Source organism: Mycetomoellerius zeteki, unplaced genomic scaffold (genome assembly GCF_001594055.1).
Source record: "Mycetomoellerius zeteki isolate Tzet28-1 unplaced genomic scaffold, Tzet1.0 scaffold25, whole genome shotgun sequence".
Classification (NCBI taxonomy): Eukaryota; Metazoa; Arthropoda; class Insecta; order Hymenoptera; family Formicidae; genus Mycetomoellerius; species Mycetomoellerius zeteki.
Genome location: NW_017257227.1, coordinates 379,163 through 400,300, shown reverse-complemented (window position 1 = coordinate 400,300; position 21,138 = coordinate 379,163). Strand labels below are relative to the sequence as shown.

The window sequence follows — 21,138 nt, the reverse complement described above, 5'->3', positions numbered from 1 at the left end:
TCCTTCGAAAGTCCCGCGTATGCATATATGCATTAATACGAATAACTATGCGTTATTTACTTCTGTCGTAGCTGTCAACCCGAAAGTAATTCCCGCCCGATATCGCATAAGGGCCATCGCACAAACATTGTTGTAACGCCTTATGTCGTCTTATGTCATCCGTAAAACATAACGTAAATAACGCACAGAAAAGAACATAGCGTAAGGAGTGGTAAAGAGCTTGTGCTATATTTTTCTTTGTGCGTTGCTAACATTATAATCTTAGAGAAGACTATACGAGTATGTGAAGTAACGCAAGGCTTTGACATAAAATGGCATAAGGTGCTACGACAATGTGCTATGGCTCTAAGTGAAGTATATATTCTTCATGAGCATTTTTTAAATTAGCGAGATGATTAACAAAATTCTCAGCGGCGTGTGGCGTACAGCATGTCGTTCCGTAGTCGTGTCGTAAGACAAGGAGCTTGAAAACTCGCGAGTGCTGCCGAATTGCCAAATGTAACAATCAAACAGTGTCTAGTTGAAATCTAAAATTCAGAAAGAGAGCCGAGGATAACGTATGCAGAGAGATATATATATATATAGGGTGTTTCTGAAATAACGCTCATTAATCATATAGTGTTATTCCTAATAAAAAACCGAGTCGAAAAGTCCTCTACCATTTTGTAATTATCGCAATATTTTTTTTAATTACCCAATGAGCCAAATGTCTAAAATCGACATATAAGATCGACATGTAAGATATCTTTAAGAGTTCTTTAAGAAACATCTTAAAAATGTTTCACAAAAAACACTGGAAGATATCTTAAAATTGTTTTATACATCGATTTTATCCGTTTTATTCGGCAATTTTTAGAAATAAATATCTCGTTAATTATTGCGAAAATTGCAAAATGGTAGAGGACTTTTCGTCTTAGTTTTTTATTAGGAATAGAACTGTATGATTAGTGGTGAAACGTTATTTCAGAAACACCTTGTATACGCATGAATAGAATGCGTGAGTGCGCGATTGTACGTGCGTGTGCGTATGCCAAGTAGTTTAGCACAATTTTAGGCGGGCGGAATGTATATACATATATACGTACATATATATATATAAATAGGGCGAGTGCGAGACTTTTTAGAGACTGTACAAGAACAAGTCCGTGTCGATTGATTTTAGCATCTAACGTTCGTACAATCACGTGAACCTTTTCTCGGTGCCTTTCTGCCGCACTTCTTCCATCATCGTTTAGAAAAATATACACTCTCTCACTACCCCCCAATCAACCATTTTCCTCTCTATCTCTCTTCCCTTATACTGACTCCTTTTTAGGAGTGTTTCCGTGCGACGCCGCAAAGAACTTGAATGTATTAAAATGAAATCTGCGGATTTCCTTGTTTCAAGTTTCTTTTTTTAGTTCTTTGATCTCTAGCCAAAGTCAGATATTAAAAATAATTTTAATTAAAGATGTCTAGAAAGCAAAGAAAAATAATGTCGGAAGAAAACACATTAATGTACAAAAAGTATTTTTATTGATTTTAAAAAACTTGTACTCATAATATACAATGGAAATTATTATCTTGGTTAAATTCGTTCAGAAAATTATTCTAATTTAATAGAATTAAAAATATGATACTGCTTTTTTTCAACTAAATATTAAAAACAAAAAGATGCACTGCTATATAACTCAAATAAAATTATTATATCTTCATTATTTTTATAACATATTTGTGCAGACATTATGTCGTAAAATTTTTGTGAGATTTAAATTGTAATGAGATTTTTGCTTGAAGAGTTTAAAGGTTGGAGCATAGACTTTTGCATAACGTATAATACATAAAACATAAGAAAATTAACCAATTAAAATCTGTTTTTTTTTTCATGGAAAGGAAAGAAAATGAAGGATTGATTGATTCATTTTCTGATGCATTATGCGTTATACAAGACTCTATACTCTCCCGATCTTAAAAAAAATTTAAATAATAAATCTAAAATAAATAAAGGAAAATTCTATTAATCATAGTATCACAAACATTGGAAGAAGCTATTTATAATCAATTTTAGTAAAAAGTTACATTGTAATCAATTGTTTTAATTAAAAAATAATATTTTATTTAAAAGTAATATTTTATACTATTAGATATTTTCCAAAGCTAGGAAAAGACAAGAAGAACGTAGTGAAGCGGCCGCACGGAATCTCTCTCATACTAACGATTATAGATCTTCGTACTTTTATAATTTTTCTACTCTTTAACATTAGATACTTTTAAGAGTAAGAAACTGTTATTAGAACTCGCGCCTAGACTCACCGTGCATATATTGATAAAAATTATGCAACTTCTTTTGACTTGAATTATTCGTTTTAAATATTGCATTTTTTCCGTTATATTGATTTCTTAAAGACGCTCATTATTAATAATCTAACAAGTAGAATTATTTCTGAAAAATATTAGAAACACTGTTTATTTTAAATTTCAAATGGTTAATTTCAACGATACTCTATAAATCTCATCATATATGATATCAATCAACAGTTATTTCTCTTCATTATTATAGTTTCCATATTTTCTTTTTTTTATTATATCCACAAATTATATCTATTTATTTGCCAAAATAAGTATCAAAATAAAGTTCACATATAAGTTGGCAGTTTTTAATTTAATATTAACTTTTTTTACTAGGTGTATTCTCACAATCATGAGCTTAATAAGCTTAATGAATATTGAACTAAATGTCAATTTTACCTTTATCGACATTTTACCTTTAGAAATTTATAAAAAATATTTGGGTTAATTCTCCTGTCCCTTCCAAATAATAAGAATATAGGAATACTCAATATTTATTGCATTTCTAATATATATATATATATCCCATGGTTTTTTAATATATACGACTGATATAATTCCCGATATATACAGGGTGAATCATTACATAGATATACAGATAGGATTTATTACACGCAATACAGATTTCTTAAAACAAAACCATTTTATCTTAATTCAAAGCATTTAGATTAAGGAAGTAATTAATATGAGTAAATTTATTCATAAATGAATCATCCTGTATATAAATACAGATAATATAAAATTATAAATTGAAGCTTTGACAATTTTTTCAGCTTCTATGTAAAAGATACTGTGTCCTTTATTATATTCTACTATATCTATTTTCTATATAAATTTAACAGTCTGTTCTTTTATACATTGTAGTTTTATTCAAACGATTACGTTTAAATTTAATTAGATACGTGTTATTTTGCAATATTAACAATTTTCCTTGTCACAAGACCTATCTCAAATTCTTCATTCTATTTCTTACTTCTAGAAAAATGTTATTTATAGCTATACAAAGAAATCTTTACATCTTTACGACTCGTATCTGATTATGTTTGGACACTCACTTTTACCATCATATCTCTAAAAAAGGTGTACAAAAGTGGGTCGCATGTTTGTTACGCTAATTCAAGAGTTAACTAAAAATTTAATATTATAAAATGCACGTATCACATTTACATTACTATATATTTAAATATCCTAATAAAAAAGTAATCTCTTTTTTTAAATTTCAAATAACAGAATGCGTTGTAATATTGTGTTATGGAATATATTATATATTTACAAAAAAAAAGAATACAAAAATCTCTTATATTTTTTCTTAAATTAAATATAAAATTTCTGTCATTAAATGAACCTGATAAAAAATATTAATGTAAATAGCATATATACCGGAATATTACATTAAATGTATATAAAAAGTTTTAATACATTTAATTTATTAAATAGATCTATGAAAATTAAATTGAAAAAAGAGAATATGTCGTATGTTACATTCATTGCTTCTGAGTGCTATTAGTTTTACAATTGATTAGCGGAATGCAAACATGCGACTTCAAGATATGCATCATTTATACTTGAAGCGAAATTTCAGTTAAATGATTAATTTAGAGCTCAAAAAAGATCCCTCAAAAGTAACAATTCTGAAATTTGGTGATGTGAGAGTTCGTGCGAACGTGTAGGCTAGTGATGAGAGAATGCGCGTATTATATAAACAGATGCCCATTAATTGCGTTAGAATGAAGAAACAAAAACAGACGGCTCGATAATTAGCTCGCAATAAACTAAACGCAGGCGCAGTTGTTAAGTGTTCCGTTTTGTAAATAGCTCCACGTATCGTGTTAGTTGCGAGAACGAGACTTGGACTTGGCGAGAAAATACCAGACAAATGATAACAAAAATTAACGTACAGCAAGAACGGCCTCAAAAACGGTAGAATATTCTGTCGACCGACACGATGGGATGACGATGAACCCAATGGTGCGGTTCGGCACGAGTGACGAATTCGAAAACAAACGTAAACGCTGATATATTTTTCGGTCGCAATCTTATTAATGTTTTTCGATTATTTACAATTTTCAAAAATATGCATAAGGATATTGATTATATGACGAATGTCGAGATCTCATACAGTATTTATTTTTGCTACACAAAGTTAAATTAAAAAGCAGTAAATAAAAAAACATCGTTAAATAAAAAACATACACATATATGTATATAAAAACTTGGGAATTATTTTCTAATTTTGTGGTTTAAATTAATTTTTGATAGAATGATGTATAAAGCGTAAATTAGTGTAGATTACACTAATTAAGAATAACAAATTACACATAATATCAAATTTAATTCTTCTATATCACAAACTTCGATATTAAAAATATTATATCCAGTTAAATATAAACGTATAATTATGTATGTTTCATTTACCGTATGTGTAACGATATTTTAATTATGCAAGGCCTATTTTCGTAAGAGAATGTTTAAACGTATCATCTCATATACTTATGTGTCTCAATAAATATAAAAGTATAATCAAAGAAACACAAATAAAAAACATTTAAAAATTAAAAATATAACTCTTTCACTTTCACTTGAAGATATTTAACAATTATTATTCTAATAAAATACACACAATTATAATTCGTAATATAGTTACAAAATATATTTTACCAAAAAATATTTTTAAAGATGTGATAAAATATCAATGGGAAAGTGACAGAGTTAACTAAAAGAAGAACAAATACATTTAATACAAATAAATGACGCTGCTATATATATATATATATATGTATATGTAGCACAATTAACACGTAATGTATTAACTGCCATAATGATAATTTATAAGACAAAATATTTTTTATTACCAAATGTCTTATTCATTAATTAAGATCTATATACAATGTATGAGAACTGTCAATGACCTACAAATAAAACTAGAAATTGGAGTAATATGGTTAATGTAAAATCAACCAATATCAAAATAACTTAATTAACATTTAAATCAAGAAACATTTTTATTCTTTTTAATATTTTTATTTTTATATATATTTCTTATGATATTACAATACTTAGCTGTGCTAAGCATCTTCTTCATATACATTTTGCATAAAATTAAGTAGAAGCAATATGGATAAGGTATTATTAGCAACGTGAACTTGATTTTTCTTATCTCTGTTTTTCGTTCATCAATTGCTGTCTTTGCGATCATTAACGTCACTCGAACAAGCCGATTACGAAAGAACAATTAAGGAAAGGATAGAGTCAACATAATGAGATGAATTTATATTCGACAAACAACGTACAAGCCCCGTTCTGTCGGTCGCTGAAACGAAACCCGAAAGCCGAACGTTCTATTCGACGTCGATAGCTCTTTTTTTACTCGAGATCGATCGAAAATCCAACTGACTGCCGATCAGCGCCGCGCGCATATGATCGATCGATCGATATCGAATGGAGCGTTTATCAGGCAACATAATACAATAAGTTATTCAAAATGTTATCCGAAATGTTAAAAGAAAAAAATAACAAACAATAAAATCGATGGAAACAGTGACATACACGCTTATACAGATACATGTGGTTACCCCACACAAGTATACATACATACACATACACGTACAAGATGTTAATAAATTGGAATAAATGTTACGACTATATTTCAAAATTTCTACTTTCTCTTTAACAGCATCCTATCACATAAAGGCGCAATAAAGTATAAATTTTCATTAAGTTTTTATTAGTGTTCTATAAATACTAGATAATAAGTATTTTATATAGCTTTTATTTATTATTATTTTTGTAATTATTATTTTTATATTTTTATAAAATTTTCACGCTAAATAATTTTACATTTAATTATTTATTTGAATAGAAAAGAACATTTATGTATATGGTATGTACATTTGTTTACATAATTTCTATTTGGTTTTTATTTTTATCAAAACGTTATAACTATTTTAAAATATTTAATTTTCAAAACAAATTAATTACGTATTAAATAATTAAGAATACAGTAAGATATCATTCATATCATTATTAAGATATCAAAAAACTTGCACGTTGTAAACAGCAGTTCGGGACGATTACGATAACCGTGGCCCCTCAAAATAAAAGTTATTTTTGAAAGTATTTTTAGTAAGGAACACGGGAAAAATAGTAAAAAAATTCTATAATCAATATTTAATTTGATAATCATAATTCAATTTTATGATCAATTTAATAACTTTTTAATAAAGAATGATTATCCACTAAAAGGTCATGGGCGCACGATTTTCTACGCGAAGTCCATCCCATTTTTTCCGTTTGATTGTTAATTATTTTGGAATCTAATGGTTGGAGAATTTTTTTACTATTTTTCTCGTATTCCTCGCTAGAAATGCCTCTGAAAATCACTTTCATTTTGAAGGGGTTATCGTAACCGTGTTATCGTAATCGTATTATCGCAATCGTGCCACGCAGCAAAGACTGATAAGCTGTTTTCACTTTAAATTCAGACTTCTCATTAATTGCAAGTACAGTAGATACGTCTTTAAAGCAGTATATTGCTAGCAGTGTCGCATCCTAGTGAGAAATAATCGTGAATTAGACATTGACGATTCGCCATTAATTTGATAAGTCATTTCTTATTAGAACATGGTTTTTCGGCGGTGAATCCAGTACTATATATGTACATGTGTTATATGGCGTAAAAAGTTCTAAGCATCAGATTAATGAGGTGAGTAAGATTAAATTCAGTTAAACAACTTTTTTAGAGATATAAGTAAAGAGCTATATATAAAAAAGTACTATTAAAAAGAAACTAGGACCTTCCATAATTTATAATACACTATAATAATTTTTAAATAACTTTAAAAACGAATAAACACAAAGTATCTACATTGTACAGACTGTACAGGCATGGGTAGAGATCCTAAAAGTAGAGATCGGCCAATGCCGACTCGATTCGTGATTGGCTTTGCCATGACGTTGTGAAACCAGATGTGAGAGTGAGAGAAGCGAATATGAGAGTAATGCTGGAGTTTCATGAGACGTATTTACCGCATATCACCTAATCGCATAACCAATCAGTAATCAGTAGGACATGAAACCACAGCAGCGGATAGCTTCTGATTGGTTTCGCGGTTACGCAATACGCGGCAAATACGCCTCGTGAGACTCCAGCATAAGAGAAGCGATACCAGTTTGCTGTCAAGAATATCAAAATTCTGGCGTTGATATATTGATGTACATTTCCAAGATCACGTGATTTCCGGTTTCACAACCTCATGCCGGGCGTTGACCGATCTCTACTTTTAAGATCTCTAGACCTGGTAGAACGTGACTCGCGAGCCGGCTTCTCCAACGGACGTCTTCTCCTCCAACTCGGCCCGTTGCAACCAGTTTCAAGGATGATGTCAGCTGATGTCAGCTGTCGCGATAAGCGTAGAGCAAACTCCCTGGGTGCGGTTCATTTGACTCTACAAATGCTTCGAAACTTTTGATTGACCAATCGGAAGAAAGAATTTTACTAACGACCAATCAAAAAATACTTCAATTCCTAGCATCAAGTGGACTGTAGTCTGTATCGAGCCAAACGAATACTTTGTTTTTTGCTATCTACATTGTGTAGTGAAAGAATATGAGAAAGAATAGATATATTCTTATTATTATTGGGGGGGAGGGAGCGTCCGCTAGAGGGGCCGACTCGCGAGCCACGCTCTGCTAGGCCTGATCTACAATATACTTTTAACAACCTTCGTACTTTAACATAACTTTACTTATTCGTTTTTAATGCGCTTGCTTGAAAAAAAAAAATGGTATTACTAGCTGCTTTTCAAAGTTTTGATGTACTTATCATAACATCATAAGAGTATTTGTAAATCACATTAAAATCTGGTACACGGTATCACTTGGTACCACAAAGCATTATCACATTGGTTACTGATTACAGTACAAATAATACGTCACAAATCACTCGAGAGATAATATCCACAACAGCAGTTCTCAGCAAAAAATTAAGAAAAATTGTAACAGTTATTATTCACGATAAAAGTGATCATGGACTACACAAAATTCTTCTCTAAAATCACTAACAGGCGAAGAAGGAACTTAATTAGAGAGTTAAGTAAGTAGTCATTATACTTATTTGTTATATACTACTTTATTTAAAATTCATTCTCTCAAGCAAACATGTGGAAATATTCTTATATTAGGTACGTGAATTTATTTCTGAGCTTTGAATGTAAAACAGCTAAAAATCAGAGACAAAAATAAGAGCTCTTTTCTTTTAATAATAATTTTCTTAGCGCGTTTAAAAATTGAAATAATCTCTTACTAACTTGTTCGATTTTAAGTTAAATTATGAGACATATGGAGAACAGTTTTAAAATTTTTGAGTACTCTTACGTTATAACTTATTTTTATATACATATTTAAAAAAAAAAATCTTTCAAAAATATTATTATATAATATATATATTTTTTATTATATCTGCAAATTTGGAAATATGGGGCATTCCACGTGAAAGGAATTCATCTAAAAATAAACTGTTTGGAATCTTTAAAATAATCATGAAAATATGTAAGTGGACATATTGTATAATGTTGAAAATAAAAAATAAGTTATTATATATGCCTTGCATCCAGAATATTGGAGATAGTCGTTTAAAAGAGTTCTCCTTTTGTTGTCATTTGTAATTAAAATTATAAAATATATAAAATTTTTGTACATATGAATTTTTTTTAGAATTTTTCTCGTACTTTCAGATAAAACAATTAATTTTGATGATAAAAAATGAGTGGAAAAAATTAATTTTTTAATTCTAAGTAAATAAATGAAAAATTATATCCACTTTTAAAAATCTGAAAAAATTCTCAAAAATACTCCAATATATGTAGAATATGATACCGCAAAGGAAATTTTGGAATCGCAATAGGATCAACTAGGAAATGAATCTTTTTCCTAAGCAAAATTTGAATTTCCACTAAAAACTTAATAATATCTTTATTAATTAATCTAATTACTTAATACTACATAATACATTTATATAACTAATATATAACTAATTACTCCAAAACACTACGTAATATATTTTTAACATGCAGGGTGTCCTGAAAAGGTCGGGACACCTGAATATCTCGAAAAATATAATTTTTACAGAAAAGTGTTTCAGACAAAAGTTGTAGGATTTAAAAAGATCTATTTACTGATCTTATCAGTTTGACCTTGGATGGCGTCGTCAAGGTCAGGTCAAGGTCACATCGATTTTTTTAAATAGAACACCCTACTTTTAATTTCAGAATATGATAGCCGATGTCGAGAGCTTTCCAAAACACTACAATAAAGTTATTTTTTATTACTTTTCGAGTATAGCCGCTTGAAAGTTACAGTACCGCCGGCATTAGCTTTACCCAAGATATCCGACCGACGGCTAAAACCTCTTAAATGTTGTTCAGGATCATGTCCTGAATAATATTTGTCCAGATCAAGGCCATTGGAGATTATTCCTCTTATTTTTATTTTTGCATTAAAATTCATTTTTACTTAAAAATAAGAATAAGAGGTACAACCTCCAATGGCTTTTATCTTGATAAATAATATCCAGGACATGATCCTGAACAACATTTAAGAGGTTTTAGCCGTCGGTCGGATATCTTGGGTAAAGCTAATGCCGGCGGTACTGTAACTTTCAAGCATCATAACTCAAAATGTATTTAATGAAAAATTATTTTTTTATAGTGTTTGAAAAGCTCTCGACATCGACTATTAGATTCTGGAATCAAATGTAGGGTATTTCATTATAAAAAAATCGGTGCGATCTTGACTTGACTTTGGTGACGCCATCAAAGGTCGAACTGATAAGATCAGTAAATAAATCTTTTTGAACCCTACAACTTTTGTCTGAAACACTTTTCTATAAAAATTATATTTTTCGAGATATTCAGGTGTCCCGACCTTTTTGAGACACCCTACATATTAAAAATATTACGTAGTGTTAAATAATTAGTTATATAAATGTATTATGTAGTATTAAGTAGATTAATTAATAAAGTGATATTGTCAAGTTTTTGGTGGAAATTCAAATTATACTTAAAAAAAAATTTATTTCCTAGTGGAGCCCATTGCGATTCCAAAATTTCCTTTGTGGTATTATATTCTACATATATTGAAGTATTTTTGAGAATTTTTTTAGATTTTTAAAAATGAATATATAATAATTTTTCATTTATTTACTTAGAAAAAAAAAATTAAAAAATTGTTTTTTTCCACACTCTTCATTTTTTCTCATTAAAATTAACTGTTTTATCTGAAAGTACAGGAAAAATCCTAAAAAATTCAATGTACAAAATTTTTATATATTTTGTAGTTTTAACTACAAATGACAACAAAAGGAGAACTCCTTTAAATGACTATCTCCAATATCTTGAGTGCAAGGCATATATAATACTTATTTTTTTTATCTTCAACATTATACAATATGTCCACTTACATGTTTTCATGATTATTTTAAATTCCAAACAGTTTATTTTTAGGTGGACTTCTTTTACGTGGAATACTCTATATTTAACAAAGATGCAAATCAATAAGTACATATGCGGCATTTATAGCGTAAAATTATATATGAAAAAGTACATGTTAATATAATGTCACTATCCATTCTATTTATCTTTTTTAATTTTAAATTAGCCAGTCTCTACTTAACACAACAAAACTCTATAACTCTGGCTGCCGGTATGCCAAATGCCATTACATATCCCATCAATAATATTTCTGTGACATATAAATATGATGTCCCAATAAAACTTAACAAGAATGAAATGTCTGCAGTTTTGGAATATGGATCTTCGCAAGGGTAAGTAATATTAGCAGATGAATACAAACTTTGTGTTCTCTAATTATATATTGATAAAAGACAAATTTCAGGCATAGGCCGACAAAATTTAGAGGGGGTCTTGTGCTTTGAACTTTGAAAGATGTTTCCGTAGGATTTTGATACACTGAAAACGACTACATTATGCGTTTTTTTCCATCACCCTCCGTTTTTTAAATAATTGTAAAAACAATTTTTTTCGGAAGTAACTTCTTTATTAATTTTTTTCGGCTAAACAAAAAAGGTATCGAGGTTTGTTTTGTGGCATTTAACTTAGAAATGTTCCAACAATACTAAATATTAATAATAAAATAGAAGGGCTACGAGCCAAGTCTTTTAATATTTGAACAATACAAACATATATTTCATCGATAACACCGATCGGGTCATTATCAATGTGTTGAAAATAAATGTAAATTTTGAACGAGTGACATTTTTTAAAATTAAAGATATTGAAGAGATTAAAAATTTACTGTCTATTAAGATCCATTGTATTAATTTCCAGTGTCTTAGTCAATCCTGATTGCCAGATGGTACAACCTTGAGTTATTTGAAATATTAGTCATTTGCGGAAGTTTCTGTTACGAATCTTGTTTTGTGGAAATCAATTTAACAAGGGAACACAACCAAGTGAATATCTCTGATTTGAATAAATGATTGAATAAATGAGCTTTTAGTATGTTGTTCTATGGACAAAAATAGGAGATATATATATATATAGGAATAGGAGATAGATATATATATAGGAATACGTATTTTTTTATACGTGCTGAGTCGTACGTTAAGGGGGTGAAATCCTTCCTTGAAAAAAATCGATTTTTTTTCTTTCAGATTGAATATCGTCGAAACTATGAGATAGAGAAAAATGTTTTAAATAAAAGTTGAATGGTTGCAAGAGTACTTCATAACTATAATAAAAAAAATTTATTTATTCATTTGTTTATTGTATACCCCCATCGCCACCTCTAATTTTCAAAAATTTTTTAATTTTTATAAAGTTGGTGCACACTCATTCACGCCACCGAATCGAACATTCCGTCGCGAGACTCGACAGAAAATTTCTAAGCGTAAGGTTTCTTCTCGGACGGCGCACACACAGTATAAGATTTTACAATTCTAGGGAAATTTAATTCTTGATGATCAAACGCTCCAATCAATTTGTTTGAAACTATGTGTATAATAGGTTTTTGGATCGCTGATTACAATCTACAATCAAAATGTTGATTTTCAAAATGGCATACTCAACATGGCGTTAAAAACCAGAGTTTGGTGAATTTCCCGGATTTACATGTTATTTTTTAGAACTATTTTTGTTGATTATGAAGCTGAAGTTAATAAGTTCATTTTTAAATAGATTTATTTACTTTTATTTATTTATTTATTTTATTTACTTTATTTATTTATTTATTTATTTATATATATTCACCTTTTTTAGATATCTTTTTTCACAAAAAATCGATTAGATAGTCAATCCTCGCAACTGAAGGAATCCGCGTATCAGTTACTATCGCTACCAAATTTTTCTGTTGCGACAGGCTCGCACAAGAAACATCTAGAACGATACTTGATATACATGCTAATAACGAAAATATGCCTACATAATGAATGAATAATTTAAATAAATATAAAAATAGAAACAGCATCGTTACAACATCCTTTCGATTATGTTTGTAATGTAGTAATGAAAACGACTGAGAGACAATTGTTTTCGGTCCACTATTTTGTCACTTCTAACCTCGAATTCAATTTTTGCGATCTCAAAACCCCTAAGTATCGAGTTTCGTCAAATTCTAAGAAAAGTAACAACATTTGTCCGCCATATTGGATCCGCCATCTTGAATTTTTAAAATTTTCAAATTTAAATTTCAAATTTGAAATTCAAGTTTAAAAATTTTGAAAATCTCAGTGACCACAAAAATCTTCTAAGTATCATCGAAATTGAGCTGATAGAAAAATCTATACCATGTACAGAGTTAACAATTATTTCGAAAATCTTGTAATGGCGCACTTATGCGCAGTGTTTTTCTTCAAAATTGAATAAATGGATTATCAGCCGTTATTTTGATTCTAGTCTGAGTCCTGTATAAAGCTATATAATTAACTAAAAGTCTACTTGAAAACAATATTTAGCATAAATTATTCGGATTTCAAAGTCATTCTTAAAATTACTATAAAGAGTAAAAAAATAAACATTATTTAAGCGCTCAATACTGAATTATATTCCTATAACATAGTATTAAGTAGTATTAAAAAAACAATTGCGTATAAATATACTGGGCAGGTTTATTGATTATTCAAAGTTAACTATGAACTGGCTGTAAAAATGACAAATTTACTTTTATCATAATGTTTATCTTCCGACTGTTCATAGGGTTAAATTAATAGTTTTTTTTATTTATTACATTGCGTTTTCTTCGAACAAGGGGTTATATCTTTAACATATATTAAATGGTTATTAAGAATTTGTAACTTTGACTTTTTGAATAAAATTCCGTTGGATAAGGGAAATCTTACACGTGCGGCGCACGCACACACCGGTAAATACGCACGGTATCGCAACCGGTGAACCTCATACAGGCGCGAAGACACTACTATCCATTCGAAGATTCCCACACGCAAATGCGACACGCTAGTTTAATACTCCGAGGACAAACACACAACCACGATATTACGTATCGACAACAAGCGTAACATAAGTACGTTTCGCGCATCAAAGCACACACAAACCGATAGCACGCACGCGGAAAGTATTCGCGACACGTCGAGCTCACGCTCGAAATACTTCCGACTCGTCAAAGTCGCGATCTCCAGGAAGTTCGTTTCTGTGACTCGACTCTGTCCCCGATGCCCCGTGCACGCGTGCTCGGGAGCCTCTCATGCTTGGCACCGGCCAAGCCGGAATACGCTGTATTCGTTACACCAAAAATGCGCCACTTATGACGGACGCCACACCAACACTAAACTCGCGTGCCGACGACAGAAATCGAGAGTGACCTTCTGCCACGTTGCATGCGACTTTACACTGTACGAACCGAAAGGGCAGCTTCACCGATAATCTCGTCCTCCAATCGTCCTTAAACTCGGGGCCTCTCGCTCGCCAAAAAGAGAATTATACAACACATGTAGAGTAAAATTTACGACAGATATTTATAACGTAATTCCTTGTCCTAACTTCTTTTTCTAATGCCCGTCTTTTTCTAACTAACAGTTTCATCGTAAAATGGCGGAGCCAATCGACAATAGAAACATGCATTGGCTTCTCTTTACTTATACCCACTCTACATAACATTTCCTTCTGGACATTCATATTGGACAGCCATTTTGAATTTTCTAATTTTATGTTCGAATTCGAAATCGGAGGACTTTTAGCATTTCCATCCGCCATATTGGTTCAGCCATTTTGAATTTTCAAATTTCGGTTTTTATCTTCAAATTTTAATTTCGGATTCGGCATCAGCGACTCCGAAAACCCTTTAATACTACATTTCGCTGAAATCGGAGGATTTTTAGTATTTCCGTCGGCTATATTGATTCAGCCATTTTGAATTTTCAAATTTTGAGTCCGGATTCGAAATCAGCGACCCCAAAAATCCTTGAATACATTTCACTAAAATCGAAGTACTCTAACAGCTTCAACGAAAAGAGGCTTCAGGGCAGGTAACACGGCAATTTTAAGATAGGAGGAAATGATTTTTCATGTTTTTATGAAATAATTAAAAATTTTATATTTTTTATTTGTTAACATAACTTAAGCATTTTTATCATTTAATTAAAAAAAAATATATCTTTTTGTATTAGTTAAGCAACATTTTAATATATCTGAATTAAATGCTTATCATTTCTCTTGTCAAAGTTACGGGCCATTATTAGAAAAATGGAAGGAGTTCCAAAAAACATGGCATTCACCAAAACGAAATGATTGGGATGTAACGTTTACATGTGGTTCTATGGATGCTTGCGAAAAAGTATTTCAAATGCTGATTGATGAGAATGATCCAGTTATGCTTCAAATGCCAACATATACAGGGGTAATCGGAGCGGTATGTTGTTTTAAAATAATATTATAATATTGATAAAATAATAATATATCTTGTATAAAATATCTTGGAATAAAACATTTCGTAAAATATTTAATTTCCAATGATCTTATTCTTATCAAATAACATATCAAACGATAAAATTAATTAATTAATATTAAAAAAATACACAGATCTATTTAAAATAATACTGCAATTTCAGATTGCGTATTATAAATTTAATGAATTTAATATAAAAAAGAAAAATTTGTATAATACTTATGCTTTTCTAATATAATATTATCTTTAACATTTAAGGGGATGCTAAAGGCGTCCTACTTTACCATCATTTCCATTCGGTGAAAAATCTCCGAATTGGATTTACAGATTGCAAAATTATTATCACAGAATTAAATTACGCACAAACAGGACCTCAGGTGCACTAGATTTCATGAGAAAATCGAAAACAAGTTAAAAAATTTACTTACTTTTGGCTCATGCAGCTGTCATCTCAGATATATATTTGCTTGATATAAGAGTTTTTTATAGTCCATATCTTAAAAATAAGTGTGCAGCTGAGATCACATTACTGAAACGAAATAGTCATTTGGATCGGAATAGGAAGATCCTTCAATAGGAATAAAAAGTATGAATGACACATATCAGAATTAATATTATTTATTTATCAATATGGCTCAATCAGAATAAATCAATAGTTAAAAGAAGGGCTACGAGCCAGTTACAACCTAAAGAATATTTAATAAACTTTCATACATACATACAAACGTTTCGACACCGATCGGGTCATTTTCAATGTAAAATAACAAACAATCTTACATTGAAAATGACCCGATCGGTGTCGAAACGTTTGTATGTATATATGAAAGTTTATTAAATATTCTTTATGTTGTAACTGGCTCGTAGCCTTTCTTTTAACTATTGAATTATTTATTTAATTTGGTATGGGATTTAACTTCGCGCCAATTGTTGATATCATATCTTTAATACGAATGATACGTAAAATTTTGTGGAATTTAACTTAGCGCCAGTTGTTGATATCAAATCTTTTATACAAATAATACATATAATTAAAGCTAAGTAAATTAGTTAAGACTATATAGTATTACTTAAGTTTTAATTTTTAATTTCGTACATTAATTTTTTTTTGGAGGAGTAATAATTTTTGACAGAGAATTAAAACTGCCATTACTTGAATTGAAATAAGAGGACCTTCAATAAGAATATTTTTGAAAAAGAATTAAAATTGCTATTATTTGAGTTAGAATAATAAAAAGATATGTATCACTTAGTTCTGTTCGAGAAGCACGTATATGCTTAGCGCCCCTTTTTTACCTTTTTTTAAAAAGGTAATCTTTTGCAGATACGAATGATAAAATTTTGTAACTACAACTATGGTTGGTTAACCCCACTAAAAACCCCATTTGTCTTTTCCGTTCTTTTTCCATTCCGTTATTTCTCACTTCATGTGACCGCACCCTAACCAATCTTTCGTATTAAATATCTAAACCTAATTCTAAGTACTCAACATTTGCTGTTCGTGTAATCTCTAGTCCATACCAAGATTGTTTTATACGTACGAAGTATAAAACTCATATGTAAAGCAAACATTATTACGAGTCGACGTAACAAAACTGTAATTTTCCACCTTTCTTTCGTTTTTGACACAAAATCGATCGGTTTGGACCACATTACTTTTATATTTTAATTATGAAGAAGAATTTTTTATCTGTAAAGGCAATTAGAAAAATACTTGTTTGAAAAAGTTGATAAAATGGATTCACTTTAGGATCCCCTTAAAAGATATTAATAAATGATTTTTAAAGAATAATTTTCAAAATTTTTTCTCTTTTTTACTTATAGTTAGCACCTCTGTTACCAGATGTTATAGAAATTAATCAAGATGCTGATGGGATAATTCCTGAGCAAATTTCCAAAGAATGCGAGCAAAGACTTAAGAATGGTAGACCAATACCAAAAGTGAGTCACAAAAATATTGTGTTAAATCTCTTTTCAAACTGCATAAAAAATAATAAGAAAGCAATTATTTATTTTCGGGTCTTTATCTTTATTCGTAAAAAATGTTTTACTTTGCTTTTAATTTAAGTTTTGGTAAAAATGTCAATACTCTTTCCATTAAAAGAAGATTAAAATTTCAAATAGTTCATATATCATACAAATAACTTATATGTATACCCATAACATAGTTCATAGAATGCACAGAATATTTATGATAAATATTTATTACTATTCATTTTTTGAAATGTTATATACATATATTTTATATAAAACTTTTTATTCAAAATATTATTAAAATGTAGACTAAATATTTTATGGACTACAAATATGATATATATGCAATTGCATATGTACTTAAGTACATATCATTATCTGCCACTCATTAGTCATTTATTTTTTATTCATACAATATTTATGTTATTTATTTATTTTATATACAACGACTGTCATATTGCTTTAAAACCATCTTCTTTCATTAAAATGATATGCATACGGATTTGATTTTTGTGCAGTTACTTTACATCAATCCGACGGGAGCAAATCCTACAGGTGCCGTCATATCAGAGATTCGAAGAAGAAAAGTGTATGAATTGGCGCAGAAATACAACTTCCTGATCATCGAGGACGATCCTTACTGTTTCATTCATTTTCTGGATAAACAACCCACGTCGTTTTTCTCCCTCGATTCCGATGGTCGCGTGATTAGAATGGATTCGTTTAGTAAGATTATAAGCGCTGGATTTCGCATCGGCGCTGTTACAGCGCACAAAGATGTTATAAGTAGATTGGTTACTCATATTACATCCTCTATTCTTCATGCATCATCTTTATCTCAGGTAAAGTTCGTTTCTTTTCTTTTAATATTCTTTTAATGTATTTTAACTTGACTTGTTGCTTTATCGTGATTAATACTATCATGATAATTTCTTTTACACACACACACACACACACACACACACACATATTCGCGCGCGCGCGTATACATATATCTATATGACATATAAAAGGGAGGATCCCGTTTGCTTACAAATCGATTGCCTACACTGGCTTACAGCATTGTTTGCCTACATCACTTTTGCCGACAGTTCGTTTGCGCACAAAAATTATTGACTACAGTTCCATTGCCTATAAGTATGCAGTTTTTTGCAAATGTGACTTCGGTTCTGAAATTTTTACTTGTGCGCAAAAATGCATGTAGGTAATCGAGCTGTAGGCAAAAGGAACCATCTCTATATAAAACACAAATTGTAGAGTAAATGTATTTAGGTAAATATTTTATTTATCAAGCTCTTATGTTTCACGGAATTTTTTTAATCGCGATTATCTTCCATTATCAATAATTTCAATTGTTAATGAATTCTTAATGATAGCAATAATTAAATGTCTATATATATGCAAATTCAATATTATTATGTAAAATTTATTTACAATAATTTCTCTTACAGATGTTTCTTTATAAACTTTTTGAGATTTGGGGACCGCAAGAATTTGAGCAACATTTTAAAGAAATTCAAAAGTTCTATCAGAAGCGACGTGACATGATGCTGACTATGATTGAAAAACATTTAAATGGTATGTTAACATTAATTTTAAAAGATGTTAGAGATTTCTGAAAATAATAAAATAACAGTAAAAAATCAAGAAATTTTTCCGTCGGACAAAAATTACTTCTTCAACTTTATCTAATATCATTTAATCTTTACCATTTTGTAATTGATTCAAATATGATGTTTTTTTTCTCAAATTATTATTACTCATTGTAAGTTTCCAAATGGATGTTTTAATAACTATTCCATAATTTAAAATTTTATGAAAAGGAGAAAAGACTGACTTGAAACTAAAAAATTATAATTGTGTATTTTTTATTAAACTTCAGAAAATGGACGATCCCACCAATTCCAATGACCCTGAGTGACCTCCAACAAATTTTAGCCGTCGCTCGTTCTTCGTTAAAAAGTTAGTATCAAAAAAACTTACAAAAATAACGTTTTATTTCTGCTATACAATATTCAGTACCATTCTATACCTCCCCCTGCTTAGGAACGTTCGACTTTCTACGCGAAGTTGTTCTTACCACCCCAAACATACGTTTAATTTAAACTTTATTTATTAATAACTTTTAACGAATAATGAGTGACAGTTAAAATTTGTGAGAGATCACTCAGGGTCTTGATAACATATGTCAAAGTCATTGGAATTGGTAGGTCGCCCATTTTCTATAGTTTTACCGTATTTTTTTCTAACGCTTGATTTAATAAAAAAAATTTTAATTTATACAAAGAGTTCTGATATTTTTTTTAAAAAGGTCAGTTGAAAATTAATCAAGAAATCTAATAAGCAATTTTCGAATGCATTTATTTTAATGTGTGTTAACTTAAATTTCAAAAGTAACTTTGAAATTCTCATACAAAATTGTTATCTGTTAGGTCTGGCAGAATGGTACATACCACAAGGTGGAATGTTTTTTTGGATTAAAGTAACAGTTGTGAATGATATAATGGATTTAGTGATGAACAAATGCATACCGCAAGGTATCCTCGTTCTTCCTGGCAATGCCTTCAACTACGATCCTTCAAAACAAGATTGTCATTTGAGACTCAGCTACAGCTATGCTTCATTGGAAGAAATGGACAAAGTAATTTTGAATATTATTACTTTTAATTGTCTCTGTCATATACTGTAACAAATTCATATATTTATGTATGTATTGCAAAAAATACCGTGCAAATTTATTAATTTTAGTCACAATTAGAAAATCTACATAAAACAAATATATCTTTATATAATTCCTATAAATTGCAAAAAAAGAAATATGCATAAAGATAAAAATATACATAAATATTTTTACAATTGAATTTTTTTCTTATTTTAATAATATAAAAAATATCAGTTATATATGAGCGTTTTAAATTTAAAAAATATTGATGTTTTTTTATTGTTTTTCAGGGATTATCCGTATTAGCCAAAATAATACGTGAAGAAACAGCAAAGACAAAGTGACATTCAAATACATACGTAAGAATTTATATTATTACGTATTTTATTGTATGATTATATTTGTATTGTACAATCATGCTTCATTCATATTAAAATTCAAATAAGAATTAATTGAAGACTCCTTTATTTAATAAATAAAACAATAAAGTATAACAATTAGAAGGGCACTAAGAGTCATCGCTGGGAAACGATTGCGCAAAATTTATGATAATATAACGAGAATTTAGAAAGTTTCGGCTCCGATTTGAGCCATCATCAGCTCGGAATTAAAACTAATAACTTAAAATACGCATACCGTTACGTGATTGCAGCGATATGGCGAGAGAATCATTATCAACATCTTCAATGTTGTACCAAATAATTACATCGCTAAGTGGAAGAATAATGTTCAGTCTCAGTCTAAAGAATATTAAATTAACCGTGGACAACGCAATCAAATATTGGAAAAAAAATTTTTCGACATATTGCTCACCACATAGCCACTGCAACCGCACATCGTAGGAATATATTATATATAATAAGAATCCAACCAATAGTCACAATTTAAAAAAGAGAATTAGAATAATGTTCAAGTCAATGTTGGTTGAACGTATGATCAGTATCAATTGTTGAGCGCTATCTGAAATAACGTACACTAATCATACAGTGCTATTTCTAATAAAAAATTGAGTCGAAAAGTTCCTTACCATTTTGCAATTTTTGAAATAGTTAACAAGATATTAATTACTAAAAATCGCTGAATATTGATTTTCAATAATTTTTTATCCAAATACTATCAACTTTACAGAAAAACTGCAACAGACAAAAATCATTTATTTTCTTCTCATAAAACTCCAAGAATTTTTTCAGAATTTTTTATCAACTTTTTAGTATTGCATTTTTTTATTTTTACCAACATGAGAAAATACGGTATTAAAAAATTCT

At 29.6% G+C, this 21,138-nt stretch overlaps 1 protein-coding gene across 3 annotated transcripts in view; it reads left to right on the top strand.

Moving 5' to 3' along the window:
* Nucleotides 1-6,816: 6,816 nt before the first annotated feature.
* The window catches only part of LOC108723852 (kynurenine/alpha-aminoadipate aminotransferase, mitochondrial), a 15,631-nt gene continuing 1,309 nt past the window's right edge, over nt 6,817-21,138 (top strand). The window contains exons 1-9 of one of the 3 annotated variants that reach the window (XM_018449872.1): nt 6,817-7,030; nt 8,246-8,419; nt 10,981-11,146; nt 15,018-15,204; nt 17,062-17,178; nt 17,730-18,053; nt 18,663-18,789; nt 19,644-19,852; nt 20,164-20,232. In XM_018449872.1, the coding sequence (XP_018305374.1) occupies nt 8,353-8,419; nt 10,981-11,146; nt 15,018-15,204; nt 17,062-17,178; nt 17,730-18,053; nt 18,663-18,789; nt 19,644-19,852; nt 20,164-20,217 (1,251 nt within the window). In that variant the 5' untranslated portion in view covers nt 6,817-7,030; nt 8,246-8,352 and the 3' untranslated portion in view covers nt 20,218-20,232. Of the gene's footprint in view, nt 7,031-8,245; nt 8,420-10,980; nt 11,147-15,017; nt 15,205-17,061; nt 17,179-17,729; nt 18,054-18,662; nt 18,790-19,093; nt 19,170-19,643; nt 19,853-20,163; nt 20,288-21,138 lie in introns of those variants that run through there. The other 2 variants (XM_018449871.1, XM_018449873.1) reach the window with 2 other exon arrangements.